The 23,516-nt window shown below is 44.0% G+C and overlaps 1 protein-coding gene across 1 annotated transcript; it reads left to right on the forward strand.

The window, feature by feature from the left end:
* The first annotated feature begins 3,157 nt into the window (after positions 1-3,157).
* FDX1 (ferredoxin 1) lies at positions 3,158-16,845 on the forward strand. The gene is made up of 4 exons (XM_048495539.1): positions 3,158-3,452; positions 10,135-10,259; positions 14,274-14,403; positions 16,304-16,845. Exons 1-4 carry the CDS (start codon positions 3,325-3,327, stop codon positions 16,416-16,418), a joined length of 498 nt encoding a protein of 165 aa, XP_048351496.1. The 5' UTR covers positions 3,158-3,324; the 3' UTR covers positions 16,419-16,845.
* The last annotated feature ends 6,671 nt before the right edge of the window (positions 16,846-23,516 follow it).

Raw genomic sequence — 23,516 nt, forward strand, 5'->3', positions numbered from 1 at the left:
TATGTTTCATTGCAGTACAATCAATTTATAGGTAAACCAGTGGTGGGATCCAAAAATTTTTAGTAACAGGTTCCCATGGTGGTGGGATTCAAACTATGGAGTAGCGTCAATGGGGCTGGGTGGGGCATAACGGGGGCATGGCCGGGCATTCCGGGGGCGGGGCATTCCTGGGCAGGGCCGTGGCAAGGACGCAGCCGATGCGCCGGTCCTTGGGTGGGAAACGAATGCACGCAGGCGCAGGCTGCCATGCACACTGGTGCACCTCCTGCTAGACTGCTTCATGTTCTGCGTGCTACTGCTGAGGAGCGGAGGAGGGGCGTAACTAAGGCAAAAATCACGTGGCAAAATCACCAATTAGTAACCCCCTGTCGGCACACACAAATAATTAGTAACCTACTCTCGGGAACCTGTCAGAACCTGCTGGATCCCACCTCTGAGGTAAACATATATTTTGTCAGATGCATGAAGCAGGCATTAGAATACCAGGGCTTAAAAACAACAACATCAAAGTAAGCTCAATCTTTTGTATCAAGTGAGGTTAACTTTTCAAAGGAACATCCCCTGAAGGTAAAGATATGATATGCTGATTGCTGTATCTAGGCAGACCCAAGTACATCCACCATACAGAACTGCTGTTTGTAGAACTTTAACTAATTCCAACCCCTATTAGGGCCATCATCACTCCCTACTTATGGCAACCTTATGGGTTAACGTCCTCCACAATGTGCCATTGTTAATAGCCTTACTCTGGTCTTGCAAACTGAGAGCCATGGCTACCTTGACTAAGTCAAGCCATCTCATGTTGGGTCTTCCTCTTATCCTGCTGCCTTCAACTTTTCCAAGCATTGCTGACTTTTCCAGTGACTCTTGTCTTCTCATAATGTGACCCAAGTATGATAGCCTAAGTGTAGTTGTTTTAGCTTCTAGGGAGAGTTCAAGCTTGATTTGATCTAGAACCCATTGATTTGACTTTTTGGTGATCCAAAGTATCTATAAAACTTCCCTCCGTCACCACAGGAATCAATATTTGTTCCTCTGAGCTTTCTTTATTGTCCAACTTTCATATCCATACATAGTAATTGTGAATATTACGACACAAATTAGCTTGATCTTGGTTGCCTGACATTTAAGAATCTTTTCTAGCTCTTTCCTGATTGCCCTTCCAGCCCCAGGCCCAGAGGTGTATCTAGGGAAAATGTAGCCCGGTGCAAAATCTGAGCTTTCCATCCCCCTCCCCCACATGGGGGCCACCCTTCCCCACCATGACCAAACAACTTTTTTTGCACCAGGTCTTGAAGTCAGTTTACGGACCTGGGGGGAGGAGGAGGGGTGTGGAGGGGCGATTTTACGCCCCCAACGTGCCTAAATGGCCACAGCCCAGGGACATTTGACCCCATATATCCCCCTGGGCGGTACACTCCTGCCCACGCCCCACTGACTGCAATTTCCAGTGGAGGGTTGAACCTGCAAGGAGGCTTTTAAACCTTCTCACCCGACCATCCCCCCACAGATTTCAAGACTTGCTTTTATAGTATGTTATCTTTACCAGAAAAATATGAGTACCTATCTTTTTTCCCCACTGGATATAAAAGCAGTTTGGAAGGATGATTTTTTTTCAGAGGGTAGGGAGGATAACATGAGGCAAAGGTTACAAAGCTCTTATCAGACCCTTTCACTAGAAATTGCACAACAGCAACCAATCTCTACAAAAGAAAAGAAATCTTTTAAAACAATCAATAAACAACTGGTTCCACCCAGACTGCCAAATCTGTCAATGAATTTCAGGTCAGCTGATTTACTTTCACCACCTGGCTTAACTGAGAAAAGTCCTAAGATGGAATTTCCTGAGACATCAAAAAATACTATTCAGGTATTTACTGCATGTTGTCCTTATTTTGCATAAATATGCCCTGGAAAAAAAAATCTTAATTTCTAGCCTAGGATATCGTTATCATTTCTAAGATATCGTTGGCCCCTTCTGCACATGCAGAATAATGCACTTTCAATACACTTTGCAGCTGGATTTTACTGTGCAGAATAGCACAATCCACTTGCAAACAATAGCGAAAGTGGATTGAAAGTGCATTATTCTGCTATGTGGAAGGGGCCGTTATCGTTGCTTCCCCTCTTTAGGTACAGCTTTTTCATGTCCTGGAATTAATCACATGACTAATCCTAGCCAATTGGTGATCATGATACTTCCATCCTGTCTCTTTTCCAAGGAGTTCCAGAGTGGAAGAACTCCCGGCATAGTCCAAGTACCAGAAATATACTCAAAGTCCAGCTGAGATGCAGCAGTTCCCAGAACAAGGGAACTGGGATGTAGGTTTACATTCACAGTCAAAAGTACAAATGAGCTGGAGTTGGCAACGCCAGGGATTTAAGTCCAGATCTCCCATATCTTACATGTCAACACTGGCTTACTTCACATAATAAAATATATTTATGAGTAATTACAGGGTTGCTTCTCATCTCTTTTTAACTGTAATACACTTTAATGCCGAATATGCATTCAATGACCCAAAGAAATCAAAAACGGCTCAGAACAATCTACTTTAACCTCACTATTAACTACAAATACTTTAAGTTTCCGTATTAAGTAGATGGAAGTGGGGGAATCAAGGACTACTGATAAAACAGCTGGCCACCACTAAGCCATGACATCCCATCCCTCACAGAATATTTATTTGAACTAATTACTACTCCCTTTGCACATTCTTCGTACAGTTTTCTCTGCACTATCTGCGTGAGTAGCACCTTCCCTTCTCCTCCTCACAACAGGCACCTTGTGAGGCAGGTGGGGCTGAGAAACTTTGAGAGAACTGTGCCTGGCCTGAGATCACCCAGCAGGCTCCGTGTGGAGGAGAGGGGAAACAAACCCAGTTCACCAGATCTGAGCGCTCTTCTCATGTGGAAGAGTGGGGGGGCTCAACCCCTTCTCCAGATTAGAGCCCGCTCCTCTTAACCCTTACATCACGCGAGGCTTTGTAAATGCTACCGGCCTGAAATGAAATTAATTCTCCCCTCAAACTTCCAACGCAGAACGTATACGATTCTCACCACAGAGGCCTATAGTACAGCCTAGTCAATGTTTAACCGGAAGTTATAGCTGCCTGCCGGGCAAAACCTCTTCCCCTATGAGCTAGGAACTACCGCTTGCTACGCACACTGCTTTGCTCCTCCCCGGCCAGCGCCGCTGTTATTTAAGGTTACGCTCTCGTAACAGCGCTTCGAGAATCGCCGTTGCCTGTACCGGTTGTGTAAGCCGCCGGACTTTGCTTTGGCCTCGCCGTCTCCGTCCTTGGACCGCGGCTGCGTGGAGCTATGGCTGCCTCCGGTGCTGCGAATCTTCTCCTGCGGGCCGCGGCCGCCTCCTGCCACCGGCTTCTCTCCACTCCCAGTCTAGGTCGTCCAGGCCGGTTTTTGCACGCTTCCTCCCCAGCTAGGCTCAGGTAAGGACAGGTAGATCCCGTTGCAGGTGAGGAATGAGAGACCCAACACAAACTCGGGGTACGGGGTGGCCAGTATCCTTCCCTTTCCTCTTGGGGGAGACAGGAGAGACGAGGTCTTCTCAGTGGTGGCGCCCCGGTCGTGAATCTCGGTCTCCTGATTGCCCTTCTTCGGATGCCATGTTTATTGAGCTTCAGTGGAAAATATATATATTTAGAATTGTCAGAATCTTGATAATTTTTTTGTGGCTTTGCTTTTATAGTGCTGTGGTGGTGGGTTTTCGTGATGAAGCAGGTTATTGGGGTGCTTCAGAGGCACAGCAGGTTTGAATCCAGCCTAAGACCCGTTCCGCACATGCAGAATAATGCATTTTAAATCTACTTTCAGTGTACTTTGCAGCTGTGCGGAATAGCAAAATCCACTTGCAAACAATTGTGAAAGTGGTTGTGGTGGGTTTTCCGGGCTGTGTGGCTGTGGTCTGGTCGATCTTGTTCCTAACGTTTCACTTCATCTGTGGCTGGCAATTGTGAAAGTGGATTGAAAGTGCACTATTCTGCAGGTGCGGAAGGGGCCTAAGTTTTTTGTAAGTCAGAGCTCACTTCTGCTGGGCTCTTGTTCTTGTGTTGCTGCAACAGACCAACATGGAATAGAATAGAATAGAATCTTTATTGGCCAAGTGTGATTGGACACACAAGGAATTTGTCTCCGGTGCATATGCTCTCAGTGTACATAAAAGAAAAATACATTTGTCAAGAATCATAAGGTACAGCACTTAATGATTGTCATATAGGTCTAGTAAGCAATCAGGAAACAATCAGTAGTAATGAAAACATAAAATGTAAAATCATAAAATAAAATAAAATAAAATGTCAGCACAGGCTATAGTCATACAGTCATAAGTGGGAGGAGATGGGTAATAGGAATGATGAAAAAAGTAGTGCAGTAATTATATAATAAGTATATAATAAATAGTTTAACATTATCGAGGGAATTATTTGTTTAACAGAGTGATGGCATTCGGGAAAAAAATGTTCTTATGTCTAGTTGTCTTGGTGTGCAGTGCTCTGTAGCGACGTTTAGAGGGTAAGAGTTGAAACAGTTTATGTCCAGGATGCGAGGGGTCAGGACTTATTACCCCAGTGTAGTTATTGTTTTGGTTGTTATTGCTTTCGTACATTGTGGTCCTGCTTTTCCTTCAAGGAGTTGGTTTGCATAGGTCTCCTCAGCTCAGAGGGGTAGGTTGGGCTGAGAGTAGGAGAAATGGCTGGCCCACTGTCGGGCACTGAGGTTCACAGGGATTTGAACATGGTTCTCTGAGATCCTAGCTCAGTACCATCCCTGCCCCAGACTGCATGTGGTGCTCAGAGGACAAGAAGACAGCTCTTGAGGATAAACAGGAAGCATTGCTGCGCCTTAATGACTAACAAGTTCTTCTTAAGTTTTGCATAAACTTTCATTTCTGAAATTCTCTTTTCTGTAAACATTAGCATGGATGGCCCTCTCTAGAAACAGATCCTGAAGTCTTTACTATCTAAAATCTGCTTCTTTTTTTTACTGTGAAGTCACAACTGACTTACAGTGATCCTGTAGGGTTATCAAGGCAAGAGAGGTTCAGAAATTGCTTGCCATTGCCTGCCTCTGTGCAGGCTGAATAGGGAAAGAATGTGTTCATTCTAGTTCAGGGGTCTGCACCCTGTGGCTCTCCAGATGTTCATGTGCTACAATTCCCAATTGGCCATGCTGGCAGGGGCTGGTGGGAATTGCAGTCCATGAACATCTGGAGAGCCACAGGGTGCAGACCCCTGTTCTAGTTATATGTTCTTCGGTTTGAATATTTTTTTCTCTCCTGCTTTCCTGTTCTGTTTCTCACTGTTGGATTTTCTTGTGATCAACCTTATGGGTAGAATACTTTTGACATTGTTGATAACCTTAGCAAAATCCTGTTGTGGGTTTTCCGAGTTGTGTGGCCGTGGTCTGGTAGTTTTTGCTCACATCTATGAATGGCATCTTCAGAGTCATGTCATGGTAAGACATGTTAGGGCCAGTGGTGGCGAATCTTTGGCACTCCAGATGTTACGGACTACAATTCCCATCAGCCCCTGCCAGCACAGCCAACTGGCCATGCTGGCAGGGACTGATGGGAATTGTAGTCTATAACATCTGGAGTGCCAAAGGTTCGCCACCACAGTGTTAGGCTGTATGTTTGTCCATCTCACAGTTGTGTGGGGAGTGAGGTGCATTTGCATGTGTCCAGGTGGAGTTCACTTGCAGTTGCATTTTGACTCTGAAAATGCCAGTCACAGATGTGGGTGAAACATTAGGAGCAAAGGCTACCAGAGCACATCCACACAGCCCGGAAAAACCCCAACAGCCAATTGATTCAGGCCGTGTTTTAATGATAATCATCTGAACAGCCCTGGATTCTCAGCATCTTGCATCTTGATTACATTTTTTCCAACTAATTATAATCTCTGTAGATAAGCCTGGGGGATCCTCAGCATGCTTTTTATCCAGTATAAAATACAGATAGCACAAGGTCTTGCATCTTGATTACATCTCTGCATGGCTGCAACTAATCTTAACCTTTGTGGATAAGGCCTTGGGGATTCTCAGAAGGTTTTTCATCCACTGTAAAATGAAAAAAATCATATATACCACCTTGGACACCCCCCAACCCACCCCACTTCTGAGAACGGCAGCCTAGATTTGCAAATAATCCCTGGCAGGTACAGACTGGTATTTATCAGAAAAGTATTATCTTTCTTGTCATACCAGTTCTGCAAGTTACCCATGTGCTACTTAGAAAGCACAAGCAGCAAACAGTTACATATTGTGTAAGTTTCTAAACAGCATGTTAATCCTATTGTCAAAGTCCTGATTGTGGATATAATGTTCAGTCATGTGTGGTGATCATGCAGGAAGGCAAGAAAATACCGGATAGAGATCCCTGGTGACATGCAATAAGTTTTAAAAATTAAGTTTGTGATGTACTCTAAATGTACCGGTATATAACTGCATATATTACCAAGTAATATGCCAGAAATATATAATGAATTATTCAAATATCTAACAATGGCAAGAATAGTTTTTGCGGCAAAGTGGAAAGAAGACAAATCACTAACTCTGGCAGAATAGAAAAACACATCGGCACAATATAGTGTCAAGGCAAGTCTAGCATTGTATATACATAACAGACCAAGACTGGAACTTCAGGAAAAATGGAATGTCTTTTATGCCTATATGGCTGGAAACTCAGATGAGAATTAAAGCAAAAAGGGAAATATTTAAGAAGGCAATGTTTTAAAAGAAGCTTTTTTAATATAAGCTAATGTAGAGGAAAATAAGATTAGTAGTTATTGTGAAAGCAAATTGTTAGGAATGTAACCAGCTCTATAAGTTAAATTTATTAATTGTTACCTGTATGTTGTAAAAATAAGAAAGTTTTTAAATAAAAATATTAAAGGCCTATCTGCTTGATTTGGATGTCATGGCAAATTTTGGCTAATCCGAATACTTGCAAAGCCAGAAAGCCTTTAGTCCAGGCTGTGCTTTTGGGAGGGAGCAAAAGCAAGGACTTCAGACTTGTACGTAACAATCAATTTGTTGCTTCTTGTTGTGAATTTTCCGGGCTGTGTGGCCGTGGTCTGATAGATCTTGTTCCTAACGTTTCGCCTGCATCTGTGGCTGGCATCTTCAGAGGTGTTATCAAGATGTCAGCCACAGATGCAGGCCAAACGTTAGGAACAAGATCTACCAGATCACGGCCACACAGCCCGGAAAACTCACAACAACCAGTTGAATCTGGCCGTGAAAGCCTTCGACAATTTGTTGCTTGTTTGTGATGTCTGAATGCAGCCATTATTTATTGCTATGGCTTCTCAGATTTTGTGGCAATAGCACCATCTTCCAGTTGCTCTGATACTGTCCATGTTGACATTGGGTGCCTCTGTCCTGTGCCTGCTTCTTTCTGTACAGAGAATGAATTAAGGTGATCCTTTATCTGAATTGGAGAACTCGCTGGCCTTGCAATAGAACCATGCAGAAACCTTGTTTAATCTTGCAGGGATAGGAAGAGCCTAAGTTTAAATAAACAGGTCTCTTCCATTCAGCTGTTCATTTTTTCAGCAGGGAAGGAATTTATGAACCGGACGGCAGGTCTGATCTCACCTTCGGTGTCGTTCTGGGTGGACAAAGCTACAAATAAACAGGTCCTTTGGGTGTGATTTTTGCAACAGTTCAGAATAATTTTTAAAATGCTGTTCTAAACTTGGCAGGAATTCAGCAAGTTAACTAACTGTCGAAAGATTGATTGAATTTTGAGGAGGTCAGGTGGTGCCCCAAATCAGTGGTGCCCCAAATCATTATTCCTGAGAGCATCTTGTACCTGTCCCGGGGGGGGGGGGGGAGATGTGACACGTCCATTCTACCAACTGAGGGGACCCACACAGCCTCTTATGAGTTTTAGGGAACCAAGTTTGTTTTAATATCTAAACTTTCCCTTCAAGTTACCAGATGTTCTGAGAGCATCAAGTGCAAAGGCTTTACTGCGGTGAAGTAAATGTTGTGGTAGAAGTTGCATGTAAAGAACAAAGCAGATCTATTTATTCACAGTTTTGTTTTCAAAGAAGAGATCAGCAGCACCGGAATTCAGAAAGTCAGAGTAGCCTGGCTGAGGCACATCCATTTCAGCTAGTCGGGGCTTCAGAGTGGGGTTTGAATTCTCTTGAGTGCTTGCAGGTACAAACAGACTTCCGTTTGACTAGCTGGCAGGTTGGATCCTTTGACAACACACAAGGTTCCACCCCTACCAGCTTGTGCTTTCCCAAGTGTTTCAAGGTCTGTTCAACACCAGAGACACGTTTAACAACAGGTACTCAATCTTCTCCCAGAGGTGGAGTTAAATTCTGCCATTCTATCAGCCAAGAGCGATCCCCTTCGAACGGCTTTCTTGCTGAGGCAGACCCAGATTATGACTTCCCTCTCCCTGAGGAAGACTTGAACAGTGGGCCACTGGGCTTCCCCAGGTGTCTGTGTGCTGGAGCAGCCTTTCCAGAGCCTCACGGGTGAAACATCTGAGCGACTGGTTTTCCCTTCATGGTTGGTACAGCCTCCTGCCTGTCATACAAAGATCAAGGGGTGTCGGAAGAGAACCGGGAGGAGCTCGCTGTCTGTCCTTATAAGGGTCTTGTGAACTTCCTGAAGTATCCTCCTACTTCCCAAGTCTCCCCAGTCCCAAGTCTGTGCAGCTCTGTACTGGTATAGTCTTGTCTCTGACAAGTTAGTTTTCTTCGTGTAAGGAACATTTTGACACGGCTAGTTTTCCTGTCTTCATGCTGCTGTGGTACAGTCCAGTGAAACCAATTCTGCATAATGCCAAAAACTGTGTGGCTCTGTTTTATCTTGCTTATTCCTGTAGGGAGTTGGTACTGCAACTGCGTTCCTATGTGCATTAACCTGGAAGTGGAAATAACAGAGACTGTAGGAAAGTCCTAAAGCAGTTTATTTCTACAACACGTAGAGTAACAGAGAAAGCTGAATCTAAGCTCTCCCGCTTAGATTCAGCGATTATATCCTTCAATCCCCCCCCCCAATTCGATTCCCACCCAATGGGTTTCACAGAGAGTATAACATTTGCACTACAGAGCTTCAAGAACCCTGGGAATGTTCGCACTTCCCGCAGGAGGGCTGGCGCCAGGGAATTGCCAGGGAGAGGAGAGAGACACCGGAAAGCCTTTACAGGACACATTTGCAATCCCCACACAGCAAGACATCTAAGCACTGACAGGCATGGACCTGACAGTATGTAGGATTGGACTCCATAATGGCCATACAGAGGAATGATCACCACAACTCATTCTGTGTTCATGACTTCTGTCTATACTTGCAGTAGCAGAGCACGAGAAATGTCTGAAACATTTTTCTATTTTATTTCATTCATTTACACGCCCCCTTTGTTCCTGGCGGAGACCCAAACGGAGCAACTGTGTTATAGTGGTTAAGAGCAGGTGCACTCTAATCTGGAGAACCCGGTTTGATTCCCCGCTCTGCCGCTTGAGCTGTGGAGGCTTATCTGGTGAACTAGATTAGCTTGTGCACTCCAACACATGCCAGCTTGGTCTAGTCACAGTTCTCTCAGAACTCTCTCAATGCCACCTACCTCACAGGGGGGTCTGTTGTGGGGAGAGGAAGGGAAAGGAGTTTGCAAACCTCTTTGAGACTCCTTACAGGAGAGAAAGGGGGGGGAGTATAAATCCAACTCTTCTTCATCAGAGTGGCTTGTGGCTTGTATTTTCCTTACCTCTGTTTTATCATCACCGCAACCCTGTGAGGTATGTTAGGCGAAGACAGTGTGACTGGCCCAAGACCACTCAGCAAGTTTCGATGGTGAAAGTGGGAATTCAAACCCGGATCTTCTAGATAGCAGTCCCACACTCTTACCCACTATCCCACTAAAAGAAAAAGACTTAGAAAAACTCTTATTCTCAAGTTTTTTTTAAACTAAGGTGCTACAGATGGAGGGTGAAGATTCATATTTATTAGATGGGTTTTCAGTGCCTCGTTTGATGTTCAGCAATGCTGTCCACCAGTATTAAGAATTTTTTGTTATCAGACTTTCCCCAAAAGTTTGTCCTTTACATTGCTGTATGCAAAGAAAAATACTGTGGGTTTTTCCTCTCTCCCCAGCTCAGAAGATAAAGTTACTGTGCACTTTATAACTCGCGATGGAAATAAACTAACAGCACAGGGAAAAGTTGGAGACTCGCTTCTAGACGTTGTGGTTGATAACAATCTAGACATAGACGGATTTGGTAAGTGGCAAGTGCTTGATTTCTAGTAACTACATAATATTATTTCATAAGGAAATGAATGTTGGGGTGTTTGAGCTTCAAAATAGTCAGTGGATCCAGGCTGTTGATCTTTTTCCTGCTTTTGTTTTTCCAATTCCATGTTCCTCTTTCATTCTGGCTTTTATTTGTTTATAGATATCATAAATCTCTCTGTGCTCCAGCCTGATCATCCATGGTAGTGTATAAAGTAGAAGGCAATACTGATAGAAAATATTATCATAAAACTGTCAAAAACCATGAAGAGGCTAGAAGAGCCAGGACATTAAACAAAAAGCACAAAGTGCTGTTTAAAATATAACCCCACCCCCAGTTTGTCGGAACAACAACAATTCTTAGCAGGTTACATAAAGTACTTCACGTGCAATGTCACAGAGGAAAGCATGTTACAATTATTTTCAGTCAATATAAGATGAGGAGTTTGGATTTATAGGCCGCCTTTCTGTCCTGTAGGGAGACTCAAGGTGGCTTACAAGCTCCTTTCCCTTCCTCTCCCCACAACAGGCACCTTGTGAGGTAGGTGGGGCTGAGAGAGTTCCAAAAAAACTGCGACTAGCCCAAGGTCACCCAGCAGGAATGTCGGAGTGCGGAAACACATCTGGTTCACCAGATAAGCCTCTGCCACTCAGGTGGAGGAGTGGGGAAGCAAACCCAGTTCTCCAAATTAGAATCCACCTGCTCTTAACCACTACACTACACTGGGTTCTAGTCAGTTGGCAATTACATAGTCATAATGAAAATAGCAGGCAGTCATATAACACCAGATACAGAATACAAGCTATACACTGTTTTGCTCTAATTGCTTCATCAGTGTTCAAAAAGAACTTATTGTAATCAGTCTTCAAAAGATCTTTTACCTTGGCAGGTAACTCTTGCTTGCTTTTAAGAAAACACCTTTAGACTGCATCAAGGTATAGGTGCCTGATCATCCAGCATTTCACCTAATTTGTAATTATTATCCATATGGGTAGAATTCTAATATACTACTTCCTGCTTATTATTTGCTGGATTTATTAGGCAGTTATCCGAAATCCCAAGAATGGTTCAGCAAATGTAACCTTCATGTAGCATATTAAACTTGAGCCATGAAGAAAGACTTCAATACATTAACTTTAAAAAGAGGAGTTTTGGATTTATACCCCCTCCCCTTTCTCTTCTGTAAGGGGACTCAAAGGGGTTTACAAACTCTTTTCCCTTCCTCTCCCCACAACACATACCTTGTGAGCTAGATGCAACTGAGAGAGTTCTAAAGAACTGTGACTAGTCCAAGTTCACCCAGCAGGCTTCATGTGTAGGAGTGGGGAAACAAACCTGGTTCTCTGTGTTGGAATCCACCTGCTCCCAACCACTGCACCATGCTGCCTCTTAACGCCAGAGATGTTCATGCACCAACCGGAAAACTGACTGTAATACTTCTCTGTTTTCCAAAGCATATTTAATACGCTAACCAGATGACTGAAGCAAAAAGACTAAAATGCCCTGATGCAAATTCATCTTAAACCATAACGAACTATTGTCATTTATATATTTAAAAAAATTTGACTGTCAAGTCACAGCTGACGTATGGCAACCATGTAAGGTTTTTAAGGCAAGATACGTTCAGAGGTGGTTTGTCATTGCCTCCCTCCATGTCACGACAGTGGTATTCCTTGGAAGCCTCCCACCCAAAAAACTCACCAGAGTCAACACTGCTTAGCTTCTGAGACCTGATAAGATCAGGATAGCCTGGACCAGGGACCAATTGGCCATGGTGGCAGGGGCTGATGGGAATTGTAGTCCATGAACATCTGGAGAGCCACAGGTTGCAGACCTCTGGCCTGGAGTATCCTGGTGAGGAAATTTGTGCCTGAAAATGAAGATCCTATCTCTAATTTTATCACTAGGGGGCACTGCAGATACAGATAACTTTCCAGTATATCTCATTGCTGTGATAGACCCATCTCCAAATTCAGTTTTTTTAAAATTTAGACTGTCCCATTTCGTAATCTTTTGCCTGAACACATAAATTAAGCTTATTGAGATACCATTAGTCTTTAAAACCTATGTAACAACTCAAGAAAGGAAGCTTGGCCTTTCAAGGCTAATCTGTGTTAGACTCAGGATTACCTTACCTTCTCTTTCCTTCAAACACTATGTATGGACTCATATTTCCTGTTCATTTTAGTAGTTAAATATGCACTTAATGTTTTCCAAATGGTTTTCTGAACATGCACATGTTGTGGGTAAGTAGTGGGATCTGTATACTGTTAACATGTCCCATTTCATATGTGTTGAAGGAGATAGTGGCTTAGACCTGAGTTACATACTTCGTAGCTGAGTAGCAAATATATACAGTCAAAACACAGTCTAAAAATCTAAGGCCAGCCAAGCCTGGAAAACATGGACTGTATATACGGACGCGAGGCAAATGAACTTATTGGTATATGCAGTTGTTCCAAATTGTAAAGACAATTGGTAAGACAAACCATTTGTAGAGGTATATTGTGTATATATGGTAACTAATGTGCAACATATAAAACATAAAACAATGCAGGTACTTAAGCACCTTATGAAATGTAGTGGGGTAGTAATTATTAACATGACTCATAATCACTGTACATAAGGTATTAGACCTGTATCATCCATTTGTCGTTCCAATAATTGAAATAGCCACGTATCACCAATGTCCAAGTGGCAGGAAAGCTTGTATGGAACAGTGGTAGTAGACAACGTAACAGCAATAACAGCAGCAGCTCCCACAAGTAGATGACAACACCACAACGGCAGCATAAACGTCCGCAGAACGCGTTGCGCGCTAGTCCACGTTTTCAATAATAATTTCCTCAGTGCGTAAGGTGAATATAGTAATCATAGAGTTTAATTTTTTCTTGTATTATTAGCTTAGTGATTGTCTGCAGTAGGTCCTGAATTTACTTCCTGGAATCTCCAGTTGAAGGATAAACACTCGCATTTGCCTTAAGTTGAATCAGCCTGTGGTCAATGAAGTCTCGGACACAGATCTTTCAAATCTGCTATTGCCCAGTCCTTTTAACCAGAGATGCCAAGGACTGAATCAAGGCCTAATGCTTGCAAAGAGTGGCAGATGGTGAGGAAAAATATTTTTCTCCATGAGACTCAAGAGAGCCACTGCCTGAAGAGCATACCTGTAGAAAATGACACCCGGCGCAAGTATTGAAATTGCACCCTGCCCCTCCTCCCACAAATTGCATCCCTGGGTAGGGGCGGAAGGAAAGGGGGCCTTCAATCTCTTGCCTACCTCTCCAAATCACATCGCTGCTCACAGAGTTACACTAGCTTCGGTGGTGAGAGCAGGCTTTGAGGCAGAGCATCCTGCTGCTGGCCAGAGCGCGCCCAGTGCTCAAGTTGCGTCCCCCCTCTGGTGGGGGTCAGGCAGCGCCTCCCCCGCCCCTTTCCCAACTTCCTTCCACATGGTGCTTCCCTTGGCTGTAGGGGATGCTCTTCGGGAGAGAGTTGCGGTTCTCACAGCAGCTGTGGCAGCAAGAGGATGTACGATGTGAGGCAGCTAGTGTTTCCCTTCTGCTTTTTCCAGCTTCTCTCTCCAGCCAGACCAACCCTTCTCAGTGAGCGGCGACGAATGCTGGCTGGGCTGCTTCCGAGCTGAGTGGGAGGGTAGCTTGCTCCCACCTCTGTCCCACCAAGTCCTGTTTGCTCTGGGGGAGAGGCAGGGGAAACCAACCAAGTCCTGGCTAGGGCTGAGCTGCTGCCCGACCAAGTAAGAAGATGCCTTGCCTCTGCCACTGCCCCGTTTGCTCCTGGGGGGAGGGCGGGGGAGATCAGCTGAAAGCACCCCCACATAACACCTCTGTGGCGCCTGGGGCGTTTGCTCCCTCTTTCCCCTCCCAATACGCCATCGCTGTTAGGATAGTCAACAGTGAGCTAGATGGACTAGTGATCTGATAATGGTGGAATTTAATGGAAAAATCTAAAGCAGGACTTAATTCTTGTGTTAATTTTTAGGTGCCTGTGAAGGAACCCTCGCTTGTTCTACATGTCACTTAATCTTCGAAGATCACATGTTTCAGAAGCTAGATGCCATTACCGACGAGGAACTGGATATGCTGGACCTTGCCTATGGATTGACAGAAACGTAAGGCGGAAACAACTTAACCGATCAAAGAGACTTGCCATTTCTTTCTCGAAGCTGCGTGCCGTTTAGGCTGCACTAAATGTAGAGAGTCAGTCATATGCAAGTCATGACACCCTGAGTTCTGCTTCACAAGCAATCATATTTCCCCCCTCTAGATAAATCCAATTCCTGAGATCACAGGTGTCAAACTCGCAGCCCTCCAGATGTTATGGACTACAGTTCCCAGCATCATGCTGGCAGGGGATGATGGGAACTGAAGTCCATAACATCTGGAGGGCCACGAGTTTGACACCTATGCTTAGATTTTGTAAAAAAAAAATTGCCTTCTACCTAGAATGTCAGATTTTTGTGTTTATAGCATTTGGTCTGTCTGTCTTTACCCTTCTTTTCCACACTTGCTTGGCTTCTTTTAAAGCTGGAATGAATATTGTCCGCATAAGTGAAAGAGAGGCTAAAGCCGGTTTTTCCCCCCTCTCCAGCTTTTGTTATATTCTTAGTGTAGATCTTCAAGGACATATTTTTGGCTGATTGTCATCCTTTCCTGTGGCCTTACATTCATGTAACTTTTAGAACAAGGCTTGAATGGATGCTTGAGTGTTTCATTGGTCGTTCCCTATGGATAGATGATAGAAATTAATGCTGTTCTGGCAGCAGTTTCCCTGTGCCCCCTTACTAAATCTCCAGGTATGGTACAGTAGCTGAAGCACTGAAACATTAACTGGGGAAGTTCCTGTTCTAATCTCCCTTGAGCTCACTTACTAGTCAGAAGAGAGCATTCATGGTGTTGTGGTTAAGAGCAGGTGGATTCTAATCTGGACAACCGGGTTTGATTCCCCACTCCACCACCTGAGTGGCAGGGGCTTATCTGGTGAACCAGAGATGTTTCCTCATGCCTACATTTCTGCTGGGTGACCTTGGCCTAGCCACAGTTTTCTTTGAACTCTCTCAGCCCCACCTACCTCACAGGGTGTTTGTTATGGGGGTGGGTGGGAAGGGAAAGGAGATTGTAAGCCCCTTTGAGTCTCTTTACAGGAGAGAAAGGTGGGATATAAATCCAAAAGCAAGCTACCTTGGTCAGTCCCTGCTCTGCAGTATGAAGGAAGAATCCTGTAACGTTGGTTAGTGTTTTAAGAGTACAAGGTAATGAATTGGATTCAGGCTTGTGTGAACGAAGAGCATTTTGCTCTCTTCCCCTTCCTGCAGCATCCTCGTTTTGTACCCTGGTGCAAAGAGTCTTGTATGGGGGGAGGGGGGACCCTCAGAAAACAAATGCCAGTGAGCAGCAGTGAGGAAAGAAAGCTGGGGAGAATTGCCTTCCCTTGCTGTTGGGTGGAATGGCCAATTCCTCTTCCACATGTCCAAGTTGCTTGTGTAAGTCCGGATCTAGGTCAGTATTGAGAACATTGTAAAGCACTATATAAATCTGAGAGCCATCACGGTGGGGTGGTTAAGAGTAGTGGATTCTAATCTGGAGGACCAGGTTTGATTCCCAACTGCTCCACATGAAGCCTGCTGGGTGACCTTGGGCCAGTCACAGTTCTCTCAGAACTCTCTCAGCCCATGCGGAGGCAGGCAATGGCAAACCACCTCCACATGTTTCCAAAAACCTTACAGGGTTGCCATAAATCAGCCGTGACTCGACGGCACACGCGCAGACTCCCAATTTATTTATCTGATATTTACATAAGCACGCATTTTAAACCTTCATTCCTTCACATTTTGCCTTTTTCCTTTCTCCGTGTTCACCTTTTTGTCCTTTGAAATATTAACTGCGACAAGCTAAATTCTCTCTCCCAGCCTGACACGAATCACTGCCAAATCTTTGGAATTTGTTAAAAGTTTTATTTAAAAAGCACAGCTTAATCTTAAGATTTTTTTCTTCTTCTCCCTCTCCTCCTAGATCTCGACTGGGTTGCCAGATCTGCTTGCAGAAACCTATGAACAATATGGTTGTCCGAGTGCCAGAAGGCATTGCTGATGTCAGGCAATCCGTAGACATTGGCAAGAACCCTTAAAGGAAAAAAATTAGGATGCCTTTTTGCAAACCGAATTATTTTTATAACTTATTTCTGTACGTTTAATGATAAGTGAAAACATACACAAATATGCCGTAATTTTAAGACCTGTCAGTATGTTTAATTTTCTTTTATCAAAAGTCTGCCACATGTTTTTGTGATTCTGAAGCGAGCGAATACCTAGAAATGCACTGTGGAATGTTATACACGATGCAGTGGTTTTTATTGTAGAGGGATATTTCTTTTGTCCTTCATTATAAATAACAAATGTTTTCTTACTGCAGAAGGGGTGAATCTTTTTTTAAAAAAAATAGTATCTGAAGTTCTAGGAACTACAAATTCAGCGCTGGTTTACTTTGTACGGAGTTGGAGATAGAGGGAGGTGAAAGTCTTCCTTCTAAAATTAAAGTTTAGTTTAAACAAAGCACTGAAAGCCGGTGTAACCTGAGTGAATCTCTTCCCTTAGCTGGGAAGATGGTATCATAGTGTTGTTTGCCATACTGACGATCTCTATTGGAGCTCCACATGATTTGAGGGTCTGGAGCAGGGGTCTGCAACCTGCGGCTCTCCAGATGGGAATTGTAGTCCATGAACATCTGGAGAGCCGCAGGTTAAAAACCCCTGGTCTGGAGTCACTCCTATAATGGCATGGTATTATTATTCCAAGCAAGTGTCTTTGGCTTGATACTGGAACATGTGTGTCTGTGGGCATATGGTTATATCTCAGTTGATGTTTTGACTGGGTAGTCACCAGCATGTAACAGTACAAGTCGGGTGTTCCCACAAATTGGGTCCTCTGAAATGGAAGCCCTTTGAAAGCAACAGTTCTTTGTGTAACCATATTAAGTGCTAAGTGCTGTTGCGATCTATAGCACTTATGTGTAGCCATGTGCTGTAGCCAGTTGGTAGATAGTTTGGTAAGCTTCCATATTTGCAGCTGTTACTAATAATCGGACCACGTACTTACTTTAAAATTACTTTTTGTATGAGCACATATTAGTTTAGAGTTATTTTTGGGAAGAAAAAATTGCTTTGATGTATGCAACAGTTGCCTTATTCTCATTTCACAAATGTTGCCAGTTGCTGCATTTGCTTTGGGTCTGCCTTCTGCCTTTGAACCTTTACCATCTATACCACAGGTGTCAAACTCGCGTCCCTCCAGATGTTGTGGACTACAGTTCCCATCATACCCTGCCAGCATGATGCCAGCACTGCCTGATGCTGGCAGGGGATGATGGGAACTGTAGTCAATAACATCTGGAGGGCTGCGAGTTTGACACCTATGATCTATACTAGGAAGAAGAAGAGTTTGGATTTATATCCTCCCTTTCTCTCCTGTAAGGAGACTCAAAGGGGCTTACAACCTCCTTTCCCTCTCCCCCACAACAAACACCCTGTGAGGTTGGGGGGAGGGGGGTTTGAGAGAGCTCCGAAGAACTGTGACTAGCCCAAGGTCACCCAGCTGGCATGTGTTGGAGTGTACAAGCTAATTTGGTTCACCGGATAAGCCTCCACAGCTCAAGTGGCAGAGCGGGGAATCAAGTCTGGTTCTCCAGATTAGAGTGCACCTGCTCTTAACCACTACACCACAGTGGCTCTCTGTGGAGAAAAGGGCTGGTGTTAAAAAGTAGTGCAACAACACATGTCAGTCAGTCCCCTCCTCCATCAAGCTATCAGTAGTAAGGGTGTTCAGCAGCACTCAGCGATATCATTCCTTGTGATGGGCCATTGACCATCAAGCTGGCTATCAGTAAGGCCATGCAAAGGGATCATCTGCAGGCCTAGTCAGGATTTGTTCATTCTTGGGTATTTCCCTATACAGATTTTTTTTAAAAAGACATATACCCCAAATCTAGTAAAGACAGAAATTGCACTTTGCCCTTCTGGAGTCATGGAGAGCAGATCTGGAGAAGATTTGGAAGTAAGGCCGGGGCTATGGTGCATGCCAATACCTTTCCTGGCACCCACCAACTGTTCTTAGAAAGTGAATGGAGCCAAGTCCACTTGTGGCAGCCATTTTATGGCTGGCTCCACCACCGGTAGCAGCCATATTGTGGCTGCGTCCACCATGCTATGCCAAAATTCCTGAGGTGCCCATAGGGCCGTGGTGGTGAACCTTTGGCACTCCAGATGTTATGGACTACAGTTCCCATCAGCCCCTGCCAGCATGGCCAATTGGCATGCTGATGGGAATTGTAGTCCATAACATCTGGAGTGCCAAAGGTTCGCCACCACTGCCATAGGATCAAAAAGATTGGGGACCCCTGAAGTAGGGAGAGGGGGAAATTGGCATGTTCTGGCTTCTGATGGTATTCTTTTGAGGTGTTCATCCTCTGCCTGACTCATGGGCCCCTTCTGCACATGCAGAATAATGCACTTTGAATCCACTTTCAGGATGGTTTGCAAGTGGATTTTTGTTATTCCGCACAGTAAAATCCAGCTGCAAAGTGCTTTGAAAGTGGATTGAAAGTGCATTATTCTGCCTGTGCGGAAGGGGCCGTAGGGAGGGAAGTGCGATAGAGAAAATGCGCCAAGTGGCTTTTCAGACTAGAGGAGATCTGGGTTCAAAATCTCCACGCTGCCAGTGAAACTCACTGAGAGATCCTGGACCAATCCCAGACTCTCAGCCTCATCAGCCTTCCAGGGTGGCCATGAAGATAAACCAGAAGAAAGGAACCGTGTATATCACCTTAAGTGCCTCGGAAAAACAGTGGAATTTCAAAAGTAGCATCAAGAAGCAATCCCTTCTTTCTCACACTGCTCCTGTTGGCTTCCTGGGAAGACTAGCAACTTGTTGCCCCCCTCAAGGCCCTGCATTCAACACTGTGCCAGTTCTGATAATTTAGTGTGAGCAGGAATCTTCTTGCCTTTCCCCAGAATTCAGCAGCTTCACACGGCGGTGTTGCCTGTGTGTCCAAATTCCCAGTGATTTTCTGATCTCTTCCCAGTGATTCCTTTCAGTCCCTCCTCTTCTTCTTGCTACACATCATGTTTTCTGTTGACATTGCCCAGTTCTTTTTAGACTTTTTTGATAACTTGAGCAGTTTCACAAAACAACTGAATTTCCCTTCAAAATGTGGTGAAATCTGTACTTCAAAGTCTTATCTTGCAGCTGTCAACTTGTGCAACGCACTATGGTTCTGTTATGGACTTTTGGCCTTTATCCTTGTCAGGATATTTATTTTTATTAAATAGTGTCCTGCATGAAAGAACACAGTTATTGGCTAGTTTGCTATGCCTCGGGGTGGAGAAAATTTAACAAGCTGAAGGAAGATCATTAAGAAATTGTCCATAAGAGTTCCCTTCAAAGTTCTCCAGTGATTTGTGAAGACTGTGTGACCGAAAGCAAGCCACTGATTTATCCTACTTCTTTATCTCCCTTATTTCATATACATATTAAAATATTTCCTTTTACTTCTTCCAGTGCAGTCAAAGCAATGTGCACAGATCCGTTGTATGTTGCTTCATTCATATGTTATTTTTGAACCAGGATCCTATTGCTATATTAAGCCAGTGCAGTTGTACAATAACGAACACAGTAAGCTTTGGTTTAGTGATGGGTATTTTAGCATAGGTACCTTCTACTTAATTTGTCCTGGGCTTCCATTTGTAAATTTGGGCACAGAAAGAATGAGCTTTATGTGAACCAAGTTCATAACCAGCTTTCCTATTTCAGTATCCTACAGATGTTGGTGATTAATCAACTCAAGGAAGTCTGCACAGATATCTGTATTTCTCGATGTTAAACAAATCAGCAAATAATTCCTTTTTATCTTTTTCTAACAGCGTCTGTTTTTGTCTTTAATTGGCAATTCTGCTGTTAGCAGTCGCTAGAAATAAGTACTGTTTTCTGGGAAAGAATTGAGGCTTCCTCCGAAGATTCATATTTGTGAGCTTTCCATATAGTAGGGACAAAAGGCAACCTTCCCATTTGGGTTTATCAGTAAGTGAATTTGAGCATTGGGAAATCTTGAGCCATCAGAATAAACAGAAAGTAGACAGAGTATGCTTATATTGTTTTGGACTGAAGCTCCACTGTTAAGATCCAGGGTCCTGGGGAGAACTTATTAATGTTCACTGCCTGCAGAGCTTACCAGAGGCGTATCCGGGGGAAGGGAAGAGGGGAATGGCGCCTGGAGACATACCCTTCTTTGGGTGCCCCCCTCACATTCGGGGTTGTGGCTCGAGGGTGCTGAGCTCCAACCCCACCGGCCTGCATGGAGGTCATGGGGGGGCGCCTGTTCCTGAGCCCTGTCCTCAGCATCCGTGCAGACCAGCAGGGCCTGGGGAAGCCAAAAGCCAGCCTGCGCAGAAGCAGGGGGCAGGGCTCAGTGGGCGGCCCAGGTGGGCACCGCCGGACCCCACCTTCCTGCAGGCTGACAGGAGCCGGCCTGCAGGGGGTGGGGCTAGGTGGCATGTACCCAGGGCACACATGACCAAAAGGCGTGCACCCAGGGTTATGGGTGACCCCATTTCTCTATAGGTCGTACACCTCTGGAGCTTAAAACAAGTATTTGATATTCCCAGACTTGAAGTTATATAAATTGAGTCCATGATGCAGTCCTTTCCACTGTACATGGCAAAAGCTCATGCAGGAGGGGAACAGGAAGGGACCATTTTTTCTCATTTCCTTCTTTTTGATGCTGACCCATACTGTATTCTACTCTATTCCAAAGACATCAATCCCCACCCCCACCCCAGTCAGAGCAGTTTTTCATGGAGAGGGACAGGAAAAATGCATCTCACAAACACTTTCCATTCACAGTTCAGTAGAATACCAGCAAAATGTGCAGCACACATAAAAATGAAAGCTGCATTCCTGAAAGGAATGGATGCAGAAATAACAATCAAGAGAACGGTAAAAAAGAAATCTTGTGGTTGATGATGAGTACAGCCCCTTTGTGCACCATATCCGTTTTGAAGGTGGTTCACAAGTACTGTTTGAGTGTTTGCAGGGAGGACATGTCAATTTGTTAGGAATTAGTACATTTAAAAGAAAATGTGTATTAAAAGTTGGTAAGTACCTCAGTGATCAGCTTATCTGTTACAAGGTTTTAAAATACTCAGCGCCAAAATTGTGGAACAAGAAAGAAAGAAATATGGCTTTCAGGCAAACTCACAACGTTTAAAACAAAGTAGGTAACTAATAAATGCAGCAAAAGACAGACAATGATGAATAGTTACACAAACTTATGAAAGACTTCATTCAGAATGGGAAGAAAAATAGTGTGCTAATGCAAGCTAGAATAAGACATAGTAGAGGTTTTGCTGAAGTGCTAAATATAAAACATCCCCCGAAAGTAAGACGTAGCAAAATTTTTGTTTGGAACCATGCCTGTTGAACAGAACACCAGAGCATGCAGCTGTGGAGCAGAAAAATAAGACATCCCCTGAAAATAAGACATAGCACATCTTTGGGAGCAAAAATTAATATAAGACACTGTCTTGTTTTTGGTTGTGGATTTTTTACCTCTGTTAAATTAGTTGCGACAGATGCAGTTCACATGGGGTTAGATCTTAGGATGGATGGAGACTAGTTTGTTGAACAGTTCATAAAGCCACTACTGCTTGGAAAGCTGCTGTTGAGGTTTTTTTTTTGGGGGGGGGGGGTTAGCAGGATGGGAAGTCCTACTTCTCTTCCATTTGTGGAAGAGTTTGACCAGTTGTGTGCAGATCCCCCCCCCCCATCTTTCTTGCTTCAGCCCCAGATCACATCTTTCCACAGATGTCTCCTTCAGTCTGGCAGATCTTGGAAGACAACAGAAGTGGAAGAGTGAAGGAAAACAGCAGAGGTCCTTTTGGCAAATTTGTTCTACTTGTGGTGCTTGGAATCTAATCCATTATCTTGTTTCCATGTCTGCAGGCATCAGTCCCATATGTCAAAACGATAGTTTTAATGGCTGCCTTACATGCATGAAGTCATGCTGTGACCAGTGTTCAGCGTATGGGCATTCTGTCTGAATAATTTGAATTTTTATCAGTGTATTTCTAAAATGATTACTAGCGAAACCAAAGCGTGGGTCTTGGACATTGATGATTTCCCCCCAAATAGGGTATTACCTGCTGTTTCTGTTTATGGCACTTGCCAAGCTTAAATGCGAGCTTTGGTGGAAAGGACCAGGAAGTAAGTGAGCATTTCATATTGATCGTCAGAGCTGCTTTTCAAAGTCGCCCTGCTGCTGTTCTTATCAGGCCAGGTGAGCAAAGTGCTTTCACTTTTCCTGTTGGACAACGATGTTAAATATTGAGCCCAGGTGTCTTTCTGGTTGGTTGATTCCCTTACAAAGCATATTTACACTTCCCACATACACACCGCTTTGCACCTTTTTAATTTCTTACTGCTGCCATTAATAAATTGTGAGATACGATCTTCTTTTGCACTGAGAACGTGGGTATGGAAATGTTTCTGAAACTCAGAAGCTTGGAAGGGGGGGGATTGAAAAAACAAGAAAAAGAATTTCTTTTCCTGGCAAGGCCACAAATATTATTAGCCCCCCACCCCACCCTTTTTTAACCAGTCCATCTTAGACACACATACGTGTATTGATTGTGACACTGATTGAGACTTGAAAAGGACAGCCGTGAAGAAGCTAGAAAACATCCATAAATATGAGGAAGTGTTGCTTGAGACCAAGATAATTCAGACAATGGAATTCCCCCATTATTGAACCGGGATGGGAAAGTTGGGCTGTGAAGAAAGTTGATTAATGTGAAGTGTGGTGTCGCAGGAGTTATATGGATATTGTGGACTGCCAACATGACACACAAGTGGGTTCTAGATCAAATCAAGCATGAATCCTCCCCAGCAGTTCAAATGACTAACCTGAGGCTATTGTATTTTGGTCACATCGTTAGAAGACAAGACTCACTAGAAAAGACAACAGTGCTAGAAAAAGCTGAAGGCGTTAAGAAAATAAGGGGACCTGACATGAGACAGATTTGCAAAGTCAGGGAAGCCACAGTCTTCAGCTTTCAAGATCTGAGCAAGGCTGTTAATGATATGATGTTGTGGAGGCTGTTAAGTCGTAACAGCACATACACACATGGAAAAGTTTGAAAAAGAAAATAATAAAACATTTCCAACTGTCTTGGGTGTTT

The sequence above is a fragment of the Sphaerodactylus townsendi genome, linkage group LG04 (assembly GCF_021028975.2).
Source record: "Sphaerodactylus townsendi isolate TG3544 linkage group LG04, MPM_Stown_v2.3, whole genome shotgun sequence".
Lineage (NCBI taxonomy): Eukaryota > Metazoa > Chordata > Lepidosauria > Squamata > Sphaerodactylidae > Sphaerodactylus > Sphaerodactylus townsendi.

Bases quoted from the DNA above. Each gene is read 5' to 3' on its own strand.
- FDX1 (XM_048495539.1), top strand. From the start codon at position 3,325: ATGGCTGCCTCCGGTGCTGCGAATCTTCTCCTGCGGGCCGCGGCCGCC. The intron at 3,453-10,134 runs GTAAGGACAGGT...CTCTCTCCCCAG, and splicing joins TCCTCCCCAGCTAGGCTCAG to CTCAGAAGATAAAGTTACTG. The intron at 10,260-14,273 runs GTAAGTGGCAAG...GTTAATTTTTAG, and splicing joins TCTAGACATAGACGGATTTG to GTGCCTGTGAAGGAACCCTC.